Source organism: Hydra viridissima, unplaced genomic scaffold (assembly GCF_058129835.1).
Source record: "Hydra viridissima isolate aposymbiotic clone 2 unplaced genomic scaffold, HvirCarnegie_v1 scaffold_7, whole genome shotgun sequence".
In the NCBI taxonomy this organism is placed as follows: domain Eukaryota; kingdom Metazoa; phylum Cnidaria; class Hydrozoa; order Anthoathecata; family Hydridae; genus Hydra; species Hydra viridissima.
The window spans coordinates 7,898,319-7,912,238 of record NW_028324306.1 but is presented as its reverse complement, the minus strand read 5'-3'; the positions used below and the strand labels follow the sequence as shown (position 1 = coordinate 7,912,238).

The 13,920-nt window shown below is 26.5% G+C and overlaps 1 protein-coding gene and 1 pseudogene across 3 annotated transcripts in view; both read right to left on the bottom strand.

Moving 5' to 3' along the window:
• LOC145184922 (regulatory-associated protein of mTOR-like) overlaps positions 1-13,920 on the bottom strand; it is a 38,176-nt gene that overhangs the window by 22,184 nt on the left and 2,072 nt on the right. Inside the window, exons 4-14 of one of the 2 annotated variants that reach the window (XM_090092265.1) lie at positions 11,363-11,440; positions 11,170-11,250; positions 10,936-11,026; positions 9,784-9,839; positions 9,528-9,691; positions 9,339-9,398; positions 9,124-9,224; positions 3,085-3,229; positions 2,166-2,343; positions 1,544-1,627; positions 1,026-1,136 (exon numbers count right to left, since the gene is read on the bottom strand). In XM_090092265.1, the coding sequence (XP_089948391.1) occupies positions 1,026-1,136; positions 1,544-1,627; positions 2,166-2,343; positions 3,085-3,229; positions 9,124-9,224; positions 9,339-9,398; positions 9,528-9,691; positions 9,784-9,839; positions 10,936-11,026; positions 11,170-11,250; positions 11,363-11,440 (1,149 nt within the window). Of the gene's footprint in view, positions 1-1,025; positions 1,137-1,543; positions 1,628-2,165; positions 2,344-3,084; positions 3,230-7,944; positions 8,030-9,123; positions 9,225-9,338; positions 9,399-9,527; positions 9,692-9,783; positions 9,840-10,935; positions 11,027-11,169; positions 11,251-11,362; positions 11,441-13,920 lie in introns of those variants that run through there. The other variant, XM_090092266.1, reaches the window with a different exon arrangement.
• On the bottom strand, positions 4,532-6,011 carry LOC149885965 (uncharacterized; annotated as a pseudogene). The gene is made up of 3 exons (XR_016454156.1): positions 5,886-6,011; positions 5,588-5,750; positions 4,532-5,416 (listed from the first exon to the last, which is right to left on the bottom strand). The product of XR_016454156.1 is annotated as an uncharacterized LOC149885965 (transcript).

The window sequence follows — 13,920 nt, the reverse complement described above, 5'->3', positions numbered from 1 at the left end:
TTTAAAATAATTTATCATGAAGAACTAACAACTAGGAACCAGTGTTTTAAGCACCTCTTTGATGCTTAAAACACTGAACTGGATGTTTGTTATAGAAATATATATCAGTCCTGACAAGAATAAAAACTTTAAGTGTAACCGCCTTTATTAATCACCCGAGAGTAATCATATAAACCGCTTTCTGAAAAACGCAGTTTATTAAAGTTTGAAGAAATGCAAACCAGCAGGCTGCAACTAGGTTCAGTTTGCAGCAATATTAGATTAAAACCATCCTTTCAAACAAATTTTTATTACATCTAATAAAAATAAGACTTAATTTACTATTAGATTTGAAAATATAAATATTTTACAAAATGATCAACTGCCACTATCTGTGCCCTAAAATTTGAAAATCGAATTACTCCAAATCACAAACAGTGGAGATAAAGCCTCTTGGTTCTCAGCTGACAATTTGTTACAAAACACCATGTATGTAAATTATTTAGGAGAAATATATTGTTTAGGAAAAATATATTGTTTAAAGTCTATTGCAACTAAAGTATTTTTTTAAATATTTTACATATCTCTAAAAGTTGAGTTATTAACTTTTAACCCTAACAGAACTTAAAAAAAAAATTTTAGTTAAATTTTCTAACAAAATGAAAAACATTTTTTAGTAGCAACTATGTAAAGCATAAAAACATTTTTTAGCAGCAACTATGTAAAGCATAAAACTTTCAACAATAAAATAAAGTAGCTTTCAAATTTAAAAGTACTTTTGACAATAAATCTCTCTCCTTAAACAAAACTTGATAACTAGTGAGGAGTAGATAATTAATGTCATCTCACTTGATGCTTAATAAGGAGTATATAATTAATGTACTCATAATTAATGGAGTACATAAAGTATTTATATACGGTTAGTTATTAACAAAACATTTTTTTTATTCATCTCTATATTTAGACCTTGAGCTCTTTTTACATTATTATAACAACTACTAAAAACAAAAAAACTCACACTATCTACAGAAAGAAAAATAACTTACACTATCTACAGCAAGAATTTTTGCTAATATAAATACTAAAAGTGGTCGAAGTTCACGTGTTGGGCTGCGCAATAATCGCAAGATGTAAGGAGATATATTGACTGACAGAGCCTAAAAAAGATTATTGAACAACTAAAACAAGCAAACAATCTACTCATAGTAAAGTTAAAATCATCAGACAATCAGTTATCATATTTATTAAAAGTAGCTGCAATAATTATCATTACTCACTGTTAAAATTTTTAAAATTAGTTATAAAAACTAAACTTTTTTTTAAAAAAAATGTGGTCAAAAAAATCAAACATTTTTTTTCTGAATTAAAGACAAAACTTACATGACTAATAAATGTATTAGTGATAATTTTGTAAAGAAAAAAAAATATATATATATATCTTTACAGAAAAAACAAATTACAGTGAAAAAAAATTGATTTTCTCAATTTGAGAAACACTTTAGTATGACAATTAATTGAGTCAATTAGCTTGTTTAAAGAGCAAAATTATAGAAACTTTCTTTACCAGATTAACTGCCCATGGACCAAGATCTAAGAATCGCCCCAGTAAATCCAAAGCTCTTAAGCGATGCACTTGACTTAGCAAAACCTTAAAATAAAATTCTAAATTAAAATGTGCATGACTGATTAAGTAAAAAGTAAACGGCACTACAAAGAGTTTTGAAAAATGTAACAACTTCACTTATCAAACAAACAAAATAAAGTACTTAGTATAAATTCTTAGATAAAGAATTAAAACTAAATATTTTAAAATATTTAGTATAGATTCTTAGATTAATTCTTAGAAAAAGCAACATCTTTAACTTGATTAATTATTCTGTCTACTAATCTGTTCATCATTTTAAAGTTTTTTCAAATTATCAAAAAAAGTAAATTAAAAGAAGAGCTGCAAAGTACAAACATTCAAAGCTTACAAAGTACAAACATTCTAAGAAATTGAATAAAAGCTTACAAAAGCTGGTTGCAATATGAATTAATAAAAAAATACAAAATAAAAAAAGCCTCTGCTTTACTAAGAATACTGATTATAACTTTGCACCTGCTACATAAAAATAAGAGTTAAACCTGAAGAACTACATAAAAATAAGAGTTAAACCTGAAGAACTACATAAAAATAAGAGTTAAACCTGAAGAACTACAGGCAACTGTTCAGGTGGCTCTCTGTCTTCTCTCCCCATAGCAAGCCATACTTGAAATGCAGTGAGTTGTTCATAAAAAAACGAACTATGTTTGTACTTAGTGATATCTTCTATAATAACAGGCAGCTGTGAAAGGCATTGATCTACTGCCAAATCCCATGCTAACCTGCAATAATAAACCTGTTATTTATGGAAAAAATTTATTATGACAAAATTATAGACAAAATTATACTCAATAACATTAAAAGCTCAATGTTTTTAATGTTTACTAAACACAGGAGAAAACTATAGTCACTTTTTAACATTTTTTAAAATTTTATTAAATGACATTTGTAACAGTTTTAAACACATATTTTTATTGTGAGTTTTCTCATGAACACCATTTATTTAATTTCCATATATCACTTTTTATCAATTAAGAAAATTGAAGTAACTTTCCCAATTAAAAAAGTGGTATGTTAAGACAAAACACTACTGATTGCTTATCCTTGTTTATTTAACAATTGTTTAAACTAAAATTGTATCAACCACTACAATATAGTTTTTAAAATATATATCTTATACTTACATTTTCATATTGTATTTTTTATACTTTTCATTTTTTAAAGAGCTGAAATTTTAAAGTAGTTTTAGTCACAATACTTGCTTACCTATCTGAAAAAGCTATTTACTAGGCACTATTACTTTGTCAAAATATGGAACAATAATATTATTTTAAAGTGAGAAATATGTCAACCTGTCTTTTTCTAATTTCAAAGAGTTAGTTATAAAAGTATATGTTTGATTAAGTTAAGACAAATTTTCTTACAGAAACTTTTTTAATGTAATAAAAAGTATGTATAAATTAAGACCTTATAAAGATAATTAAATAAGAGCAAAAAATATGTAAATGCATATAGATCCTCACCACATATGATGGTGGTACATTGGAGGAAGCTTTGGACTAGTAACAGGAGTACAACAGTAAGAACGCATAACTCTTTCTGCCAGCAAATAATTTCGAAACAAACTTGCAACTAACATATCTTGACGGAAGAGTTTCTGAAATAAATCTAAAGTCAACAAAACAAGAACAACTTTAGGAGAACAGTACACAATAGAAAGGATTCAATATGCAGTAGAAAGGAATTTGTATATAATAAAAATAGAAATGAATAAGAACAAGATTTGTTAATTAACAACTACTTTCTAGAAACATTTCATTTAAAAAAAACTCTTAAATGTTTTTTTGTAAACTGTTTCATGTAAATCATTACTTGTTAATTGTTATAGGATTACATTTATATTTTTGTTAACTAGAATAAGGTAAGGTTGCTGGGAAGAACAAAATAACTCATTACTTCAATGAAGATGTTAGTATGGCTGGAAAAAAGGTGTATTAATTTATGAAACATAATCCAAATATTAGTTTACTATTACTTAAAATCAATGTCAATGGCCACAGGATTCCACAAAGAAAAAGTTGGAGCCTCTTAAACACATGGTAAACATAATCTGTTTTTACAGACAGAATATCAACAAGTTTTTTTCAACTAATTTGATCTATTACATAGATGAGACTGGAATAAACACTGGAAACCAATGAGGGTTATAACTCTAAACACCAATTGCAAGGTATTACAAGTGGTGAAAAAGATGAAAAAGTCACTGGAGCATGTTTTATGAATGCTGATCTTTTGTACCTTCATTCTGATTCAAATGTCAGGAATTCATAAAGAAGTTAAAAGATGGAGCACTATCATTGAAAGTTTTTAGTTCTTCTAAAAAATGATTGAGCAGATCTGTTGACACTTTTTGATTAACCATTTTTTTATTTATCTTTTTTTTTAAACATTTAACATAAGAGCCAGAGCAAAATAAACTTCTGACTTATTTTTGATCTTTGATACACACTTAAATCTAGAAGCACAAGCTCTTTACTCAAGATCATGGAATAATAATAGTTTTGTTGTCTCCCATACTACTCATACAACTTCTGGATCATTTTCAAAGTATCTTAGCTTTTTCATAATATTTTTTATTTTTAGGCACTGAGCTAAAAATATTTTCATAAAAAGTATTTCATTTATTTTCAATGATATTATTTTCTAACTCGGTACACAGAAAGTTTTTTCAACATAATGATTATTCTTTATAACTTTTATTGCTTTAGGTTAAAAACATGGCTAATCAGTTTCTAAATAAAATCTAACATTTTTTATGAAAATACTTTTAGCTCAGTGCCTAACAATTAAAAATATCCCAAAAAAACTTCAGTTTAAACCAATCAAGCAAAAATAATTGAACTTCAATGATTTTTGCTTGATACTGAAACAACCACTTGAAGAAACAAATTATTTACATAAAGACCCGGAGCACTTTTTAAAAATATTTTCCACAATAACATTTGTTTAAAAAAAAAAATTTTTTTAAATAACAAAATATAAACTTTTGACACCAAAAGTACTTTTTTTATATATAAATCTTTCTAATTCTAATATGGTAGCATTTTGAGGTTTGTAAGCAGGGTTGGTACTTAAAAACCCAAACCCAAAAACCCAAACCCAAAAACCCAAACCCAAAAACCCAAAAACCCACCCAAAAACCCAAAGCAAAAACCCACCAAAAATCCATCTTGCTGGGTTTTTGGTCTCAAGTTTTTCATTTATAACTTTTTCGTTCATAAATTAGTTTGCATTCAACACAATAGGGTAGATACCACTAAACAATTATCTTAATCATAATAAAATAAGGAGTTTAGTATTATATATTTCATAAATAAGACATTTTTATTTCCCCTTTGAACAGCAATATTTAAACTTAAAAATTTAAAAACCATCAAACAAAATCATCAAAGAATTTCTTCATCAGCTATTGTGCATTTAGATCTTAAATATCTGTAAATTAGTACAAGCGTTTCAGCTTTTTTTATTCCTAAGCAATTTTAATTTTGCTCCAAATCATGCCAAAGGATAAGAAAAATCTTTCTATGGATCTAGAACTAGCTGGGCAAGTGTGCAACTGCCGTAAAAACCTTGCAAAATTTGCAGGTAATTTTGAAGACATACACTCCTTCATTTCTATAACTCTCCATTAATTTGTTGTTGATGTTGTGCTTTTTACACTATCATTAAATAAATATGTAGGAAAAGAATTAGTATCTTTTAGTTTAAATGCATAGCAAATAAGCATAAATTCAGGATAGATTTCATTCAACCATTCCTCAGCTTCTTCTTCTTGACTTCTATCCAATGTTCCTCCTAAGTAAATATTGAATATTTTATCATATAAGTATAACATATCATTATATAAGTAAGGGTATAAGATTAGTAAACTAAAACAAAAATTTTATTTTCAGGGAACTCTATTATTTGTTTAAATTTGATCACATTCAATTTTTTAATTTTTTTTACAATTTTATGGTATGTTACCTTCATATTTTGGATCTGTTAAATTAGCCAGAAAATGACATGGAATGATTGCTTTCTTAAACCTCTTTAAAAGATCATCTTTGTACAGAGCCAATTTTTTATCATGTATAAGGCTTTGCCAAATCTCAATTGCTTCAGACAACGTTGTATCATCTGCCTGCAACTACACCAAACACAATAACTTAGTTTGTAATTATGTAAATAAAGTTAATGGTGCCAGAAATATGTAGTTTTGATATATTTACTATATTCAAATTTAATACATCTAGTAAATAACTAAATAAACTAAATTATAAACCTTATCTAATGCAGCACCAATAATTTTTTGTTGTGCTTGTAAATTAATTGCTTCTCTCTGTATTGAAAGATTGTCAATTAATCCATTATGGATACTATGAGCAATTACTGATTGTACTCCAACCATCTTGAGTTAGGGTAACAGCACAATCATCAGCAAGACCACTTTTCATTGAATTGGTTACTTCTTTATTTACCTTTACTAAGAGTTCTGAAGATATCTGTTTTCTATTTGGTGGCTCGTATCCATGTCTTAGTTTTTTAATTAGTTTGGTAAATTCAAGATTTTCTACTACATTGAATGGTATATTTGCTGAAAAGAAAAACCTTGCGACTCGCAAATCCAGTTCGTCCTTTTAATTACTTGTTGTTGTAGCAACAAAGTTAGAAATGGATGTTTGTTGTTGCACGTTCACTGGATTTGAATGAAAAATTGAAGAACAAGAAGCTTCACTAATAAAGCTGAAACAAACTTGTTCTTCATCTTCTGATTGGTCAGACTTATTTGATGCTGCAGATGTAGATGGCCTTGACTCTAAAACTGATATATTGCTAAATATATCAGTTCTGTGGAATCATTTGCACTTCCTTTTTTTATTCTTCTGCATTTGTCTAAATGGCTCTTAACCCTCTCTATTTTTTTTAGTTATGCTCTCTTTGCAATAATTCTATTTTACTCTATATGGTTGATCACCTAATATGGTCACTTCATTCCACTCATTAGCCTTATTTCTTCCTCCTGAATGATATTTTGGTATGTTGAAGGATATGTAATCTACTTATACTTTATATTTAACTAAAATTTTAAAATGATATCTATATTCAAAGTTATATTAATATTTGAAAAAAATGTAATCTAATTACTAACTTAGCTATTGTATAAGTCAACATACCTGTAAAAATGAAAATAGCTTTTAGATAACTATAAGTTAATTCAACTTTGTCAATAAAGATTTGTATCAAATTAGAGATTTGGTTTTAGCAAAAACCCAAAAGCCCAAAAAACCAATAACCCAAAAACCCAGCAAAAACCCAGTTGGGTAGGGTTTTTGCCAACCCTGCTTGTAAGTGTTAAAATAAATAATATTCAAAATACATTTCATGTATAAAAAAATTATTATTATAATCCTATCATATATGTTTAACCTCAATCATTCAAACCTTAAGCTATACAAACAAAATAAATGTGAAAATATAAAAATTACTAAATAAAATTACTTATCAGTTTTTATTTAAAACTAAGTAATAATTCTATGCAATAATGATAATGATAAATTATCAAATCATAAATAATGATATATAATCTGCAGTGAATCTGAATCTGCAGTGGGTTGTTTAATATTTTTCTTAGTTTCACAACAATTTGATATTGCAACTCTTTTGCTATAGGATTGTAGCTTATTTTAGGATTTTCCAAATATTTTTGCATAACTTTTCCCCTAATGTCTTCTTGTTTTTAAACATATTTTAACACAATGAGAATATTAAAACATTTTTTTTTGAACCCACAACATGTTGTGAAAAAAATGCAAATACAATTAAAAATTCATTATTAAAACCACTAAAAAAAAGGGCATATTTATTATTTCACATTAATTTTGTTTACATACTTTACTGCAATAACCACTCAAATAAATTGTACCAAAATATCAAAATGTTTCAGTACCTAAAATAGGTACTAAGTAATGTGTCAGTCAGTGTTAGTACATCACAAGTGCATTAGCTCTTTATATCTCACACAAACAACAACTCTATACATTAGCGTTTACAGGCTGTTTAAGCATGAATATTACTGCGAAGCCAACTCATGGTTATTCAACAATCCTGGCAAGACTGTATATATTTGAAATTGCAGAAATATCTAGTTAATCATGGGCTAAATGACCTACATCTGTTAACATTTTAAGTGGATTTTTACTTGCAGGTACATATCCATTTAATCTCAATAAGTGACAAGATACAGATTTACATTTTCAGACTATCATTTTTAAATTTTGTGATAAAAAATTATTCCTGGTAAGTGATTGATTGTCAGGACCTTTCTATTTTCAAGAACCAACCTAGCTTCTGATGTCTTGCAAATTAATCTGAATTCCTAAATCCAACACATACATCCATTAGTCATTCTGGAAATGGCTTGACCTTAACCTAAAGTTGGAATTTGAAAAGTAGCAATTAAAAGTGGGAAAATAAAACTGCCATCCAGTGACAGAAACACATCCAGTGAAAACTCTGCAAATTAAACAAATAACAGCAAAAAATGAAACAAAGAAAATCAAAAAACTAATTATAAAAAAACAAAGCAATAAAAGTGAATCTACATAACTGTTAATTTATTTTTTCATTTAGACAAAAAAGGTCAGGATAAATTATTTTTTAATAAACCTTTCTAAGATTTGTTGTTATTGTTTTTGTTACATGCTATATGTTTTTTCTTTGTAAGAGTTTTTTAATGCATTATATAATTGAAACTTTATTTTGGTTATTTCAACAAATAGGCTGGTTATTTCAGTACATATTCCAGTATAAAGAATTTTTACATGAAAAATAACATTGCTAAGAGTAGTAGCACTGATTCAAGAGCTATTCAGAAAGTTAATTCAAAATGAGGACTAATTTCAATTTCTTTATAACTGGTCTGAACAAAAAAAGGTTTATCCTGATTGCAGCAAAAAGCTTTAACAAATAGAAATTCTACTTTTAAATTATAATACAATAAAAAGTATATAAAAATTAAAAGTACATAAAAAAATTTTATTGACATTTTGGTAAATCTAAAAATAAACTTGGCTTTTTAGAAACTAATTTTATATATTTAACATCTAAGAAGTTAGTTAAAAAAGGGTTGCTATCAGGGCAGTTAAGAAACTGGGTTCCTTAACTACACTTATAGAAATTCTTTTTTTTTCTCCAAGAGTTACTGTTTTTCAAATTCTGAATTCTCTAACCTTAAAAAAATAAATAAATAAATCAAATAAGTATTACAATACAATTAAATAATTATGTTTCTACATAAATGGATTGTCTACTTTTTAGAATTTAGTTTTATAGGGTACAATATCAGCAACCTTACCCTCTCTATATAAACTTACTATAAGAAAATACTTTCTTCATAACAAATTACACCCTACATAATAAATTACACCATGAATAGTAAATTACACCTATGCAATTTAAATATCCTTTTACTTTCTCCACTTTTAACAATGTGAAAAACAAAGGATTAAAAAAATTTCAACCTATAGGAAGAGTAAGCCACGCTATTGTGTCTGTAACAGCTATAAAAATCCAAGACAATTCTCCAAGGGGTGTTCGACGATCATTTAACTGTCCAGGTATTCTGAAAGATTAAACATTTGTTTTTAGTGAAAAATTTATTTAAATTAAAAGCTTTAAACCAAAAACCTTTTTACTAAAATTAAACTTGCAACAATAAAACTTTTGAAGTACAAACTTTTCTAGGAGATCAACAGTTATTCCAGGAACTAAATTACCCATACGTTGACTTACAAACCTGTTAAATAAAAATCATTAATGCAATAAATAATTTAACCTTACTAAAATGACAACATATTAGTCAGCTTTTATGACTTTACTTGATTTAAGTTCTTTATTTAGCACTTTTTTAAATATTTGATCTTACCATTGAAGAGCTACTTTAATAGGTGTAGTAAGACATGAAGTAAATAGATCAGCAGGAAGTTGAGGCATCATTGGCAAAAGTTCATTTGGACCACATGCTGCTAACTGTATGCAATTATCGAGAGGTGGTGGAAGTGGCATTGTTGAACCTTGTGCTAAGGCACGCTAAATAATTAGCAAAAACTTCCCTATCACCAAAAATAACTTTGATAATAGTTAACTACAATTTTTTGTTTTTAATAATGACAATAAAATACCTCATACTCCTGTTCTCTTTGTTGAGCAAAGTGTTTAAAACATTCTAATATCAATCCTAGACATAAATTATAATAAAAAAAAAAGTTTTTTAAAAGAAACTTTTAAGCAGTATTTAGTAATAAAATAGCAACTTACATTAAGGAAATTATTGTCTGACCTACTAAAAGTTAAATGATCAGAAGTGGAAGAGTTTTTAAATGTTGCTCCACTCACATATATTATTTTTGTCTCCTGGCAAAAATTTATTTACAGTCTATAATGTCTAAGTTTTAGTAATTACTAAAACTTAGACATTATAGACTGTTTTAATAGATGTTTAGATTAATAGATGGTAAAATTTCTTTTGTTTACTACAGTTTTACTGTTAAAAAACAAAGTAAACAGATTAATAGTGGTCATATTTTTTTTTAGGCTTGAATACTTTGCTCTGCATGTAAACATTTGCAAGTAAACACCCTATTCAGGCTCAAGAAAAAAATAAAATGCAAATCACCTTTAATTGATAAAAAAGCACAAAATTTACTGCAGACAGGTTTTTGGGTGAGGTAAATCAGTTATTTGTAGCAAAATTGATAAACAAAATTTTCAAAATTAATCTCAATTTTGAAAGAAATTATGCATTCTAATTCATATTTTAAACCTGATAACCATTTCCCAAAATTTTTTCTTTAATTTAATAATACAGCATTTGAGAGGAAACTTAAACCCTTTAATGAGGTTGCTCTGGTTTAGTTTGACACAATATAAGCAAAGATAAAGGTGCTAATTTTGTCTAGCACTTAAAGATGCAAATCAATGATGAGTAATGGAATTCCTACTCTAATAATGAACATCAGAACTTATAAAAAATAAACAAAAATAAACATAGGAAGGTGATAAATTTTTAAAAAAATTCTGCTAAAAAGAATCTTTATACACAAAAGTAATTTAGCTGAAAATTGGCTTACAAAAAGTTATTGCTTATTTTAAAATGTTTAGTTAACTCAAAAACTAAACATTTTAAAATGAGCAAACTCTTTTTTGAAACCTTCAGTTTAAATTAGGTAAAAAAAATAAATTGTCTAATTGACTTTAAATCTAACTTCACTTAAAAAGTTTGCAACATCAATTTTATATAATCAAGAGAACTTACAGAAAATTAAAACTAATACCTGCATTAGAGCAATCATAGACATAAATTGAAGGACTCCCCATCCATGTCTGTAAGTCATATATAGAAAGTGGAATGTATTGTGTATATTGCTAAATGAGATGATTTGTAAAAGATATTAGAGCATTTAAATGATATATGACTAATTGAACCTCAACTGATTTTTTTTTATAAATCACATTATAAAAATGAAATACAATTATTTAAAAATAATGTTAACATAAACAAGTATTACTTTATTGAAAACCCAGATTTCACCATTTGCAGTTGGTCTTGGGACACCATGTCCATTGTAGTGAAACAGCACCCTTTCATCCTAAAATAGAACATTAATTTTTCATCTTCTTTAACATACCAGTACATGAGTTTGGGAAAATGATAAAAGAAACTTGGCAAACATTGTAATGAATAATTTAAGAAATGATTACTTTGGCATTTCTTCTAAGTGAAGAGCATAACTTTTTTACATCTTCAACTGTTGGATCTTGGTTATGCCTATACCGTGCCTACAAATGTTAAAATTGCATAGACAATAAATAAAAATACATGTACAAAAATATAATATACATTATATATATATATATATATATATATATATATATATATATATATATATATATATATATATATATATATATATATATATACACATATATATATATATATATATATATACACAGACAATAAGATTGGATATATATATGTACCCAATGTGTGTATATATGTATATAAACACACATTGTGTGTATATATACATATATACACACATTGTGTGTATATATACATATACATATATACACACATTGAATATATATATTTATCAACAATTTTACTGTCCGTGTATATATATATATATATATATATATATATATATATATATATATATATATATATATATATATATATATATATATATATATATATAAAATATATATACATGGACAGTAAAATTGTTGATAAAATCTAAACTTGAAAAGTAAAAACTTAATTATTTATATCAGGATCTAAATTACTGTAATTTTTTATGTTTTTTGAAAAATTTGATTCCAAAGAAAAACAAATGTTTGTAACACTTTAACTCATTGCAAATCTAACTCTATTAAATGAAATTATGGATCTAACAATCTATCTGTTAAAAATAAATGTGACAAAAGTAAGGAACATCAAAGTTTTTATAATGAACTATAATTTTTTTTCAATAACTATTGTTAAAAATGCAAGTATATCATATCTAATTTTCATTTTAGTACTTTGTTGCAACAACCCCTTGCTTTTACAACTGCTTCTGAATGCCTGGGCATGCTGTTTACAAGCAACTGAATTCCAAGTTTCACTAAGAACTTTATAAAATTCTTTTTTGTTTGTTCATTTTTAAAGAGTATTTTGGATTTCAAAACTGCTTATAAATTTTTAATGGGGTTAAGGTTTGGGCTTTGAAGCGGCCAATTAAGAATATTAAATTTATTTTTTTTGAGCCAAATATTTGAAACTTACTCTCATTAGACCATAACAACGAGTTCCAAAATGACTGACCCTTGTTAATATGCAGTTTGTTGCTAAACAATTTTTTTTGTTACCACTAATGAGGTTATACCTCTAATGAAGGGTTTACTTTTCTAAAGATGGGTTATTAAAAACCACTTGAATTAAGTCTTCTCTGCACAGTTCAACTGGAAACATTCAAATATGGGTTTATGTCCGTATAATGGTTTATTTAAGAACAGCAACTTGTTTTGAGATTACTGTTGAACTTTTTTTTGCTTCCCACACAATCAATATACCTTGGTGAAGTCTTAAGGGGGCAAACAACTTTTTTCTGATTTTCAACTAACCAGTTACACATCTTTCTAACACCACTTATTGATAATTGATATTTTTCAGCACATTGTTTGCAGGTTAGGCCATTTTTTGATCGCAAATAACCCAAGATCATTAATTTCACTTTTCAGTTTTAAAATTGGTTTATAAAGCATTTGAAGTTTTGGCTTTTATATGACTGGTTTGCTGTATACCATAGAATAAAATCCTATATATCAAATTAGAACAAGTTACTGACAGAAATAGTTTATTTATATTCAGATATTTATCATTTACATGGAAAGAAATTTTGGACATACTCTATCTGTTATTATCAGATATAGGTTATATCTAATAAGTTGAGTTATTATCAGCATGATTACTGTTCTGATAAATTAATTCCATAACTATTAAAGCTAAAATTTTCAAAACCATTGTCATCACCAAATTTAAACAGACCTGTAGTAAATAATTTTTTTTTTTTTGCTTTTTTGTGGCAAAAGCTTAATGTTTAAATTTACCCAAATACAATGGTAAAATTGTGCGAAATGCTTATAAGATTTAAGAGTTATGCATTTTTATACACTTTTATTGCAATGCAGTAACAGCAGTGTTTAGTACTAGTTGATTTATTGATAAAAAAATTCATCATTACTAATAAAAGTTACTTAATTGAAATATTTTATCTACACGACTGTCATTTTCTAGAACCACACATCAAATAAATGATTAAGTTTGAGTTTGACACAAAATAGCCACAAAAAATATTTTTAAGGGTCAATTAGGCAAAGCCCACAAACTTGATTCATGTTGTGAATTGTTAAAATTGTGTGTCTACCTCTATAAAATCAAATTATGTAAAAGCTATTTTCTGGAAAATAGTGACTTAAATGGTTTATGAAATAACTGATTCAAATTCAAGTTCTTAACCAAAATACTCTTAAAATCCTTTGACAATATTCAGCATGCTTTTCCACTAACTTAACTTTGAATTCTGTTTATTTTGTCTAAATAATTTTGCTTTTTTCTTTTTTTCTCACCTTTTTTTAATGAAAATATTGGGCCATTCTACTGTGGGACCCATTTTTAATTTCATCATTTATTTCTCTAAAAATATTGAAAAAAGTATTATTTAATATTGAGGAAAAATAAACTTCAATTAAAAACTTTTTAACTAAAAACATTAATT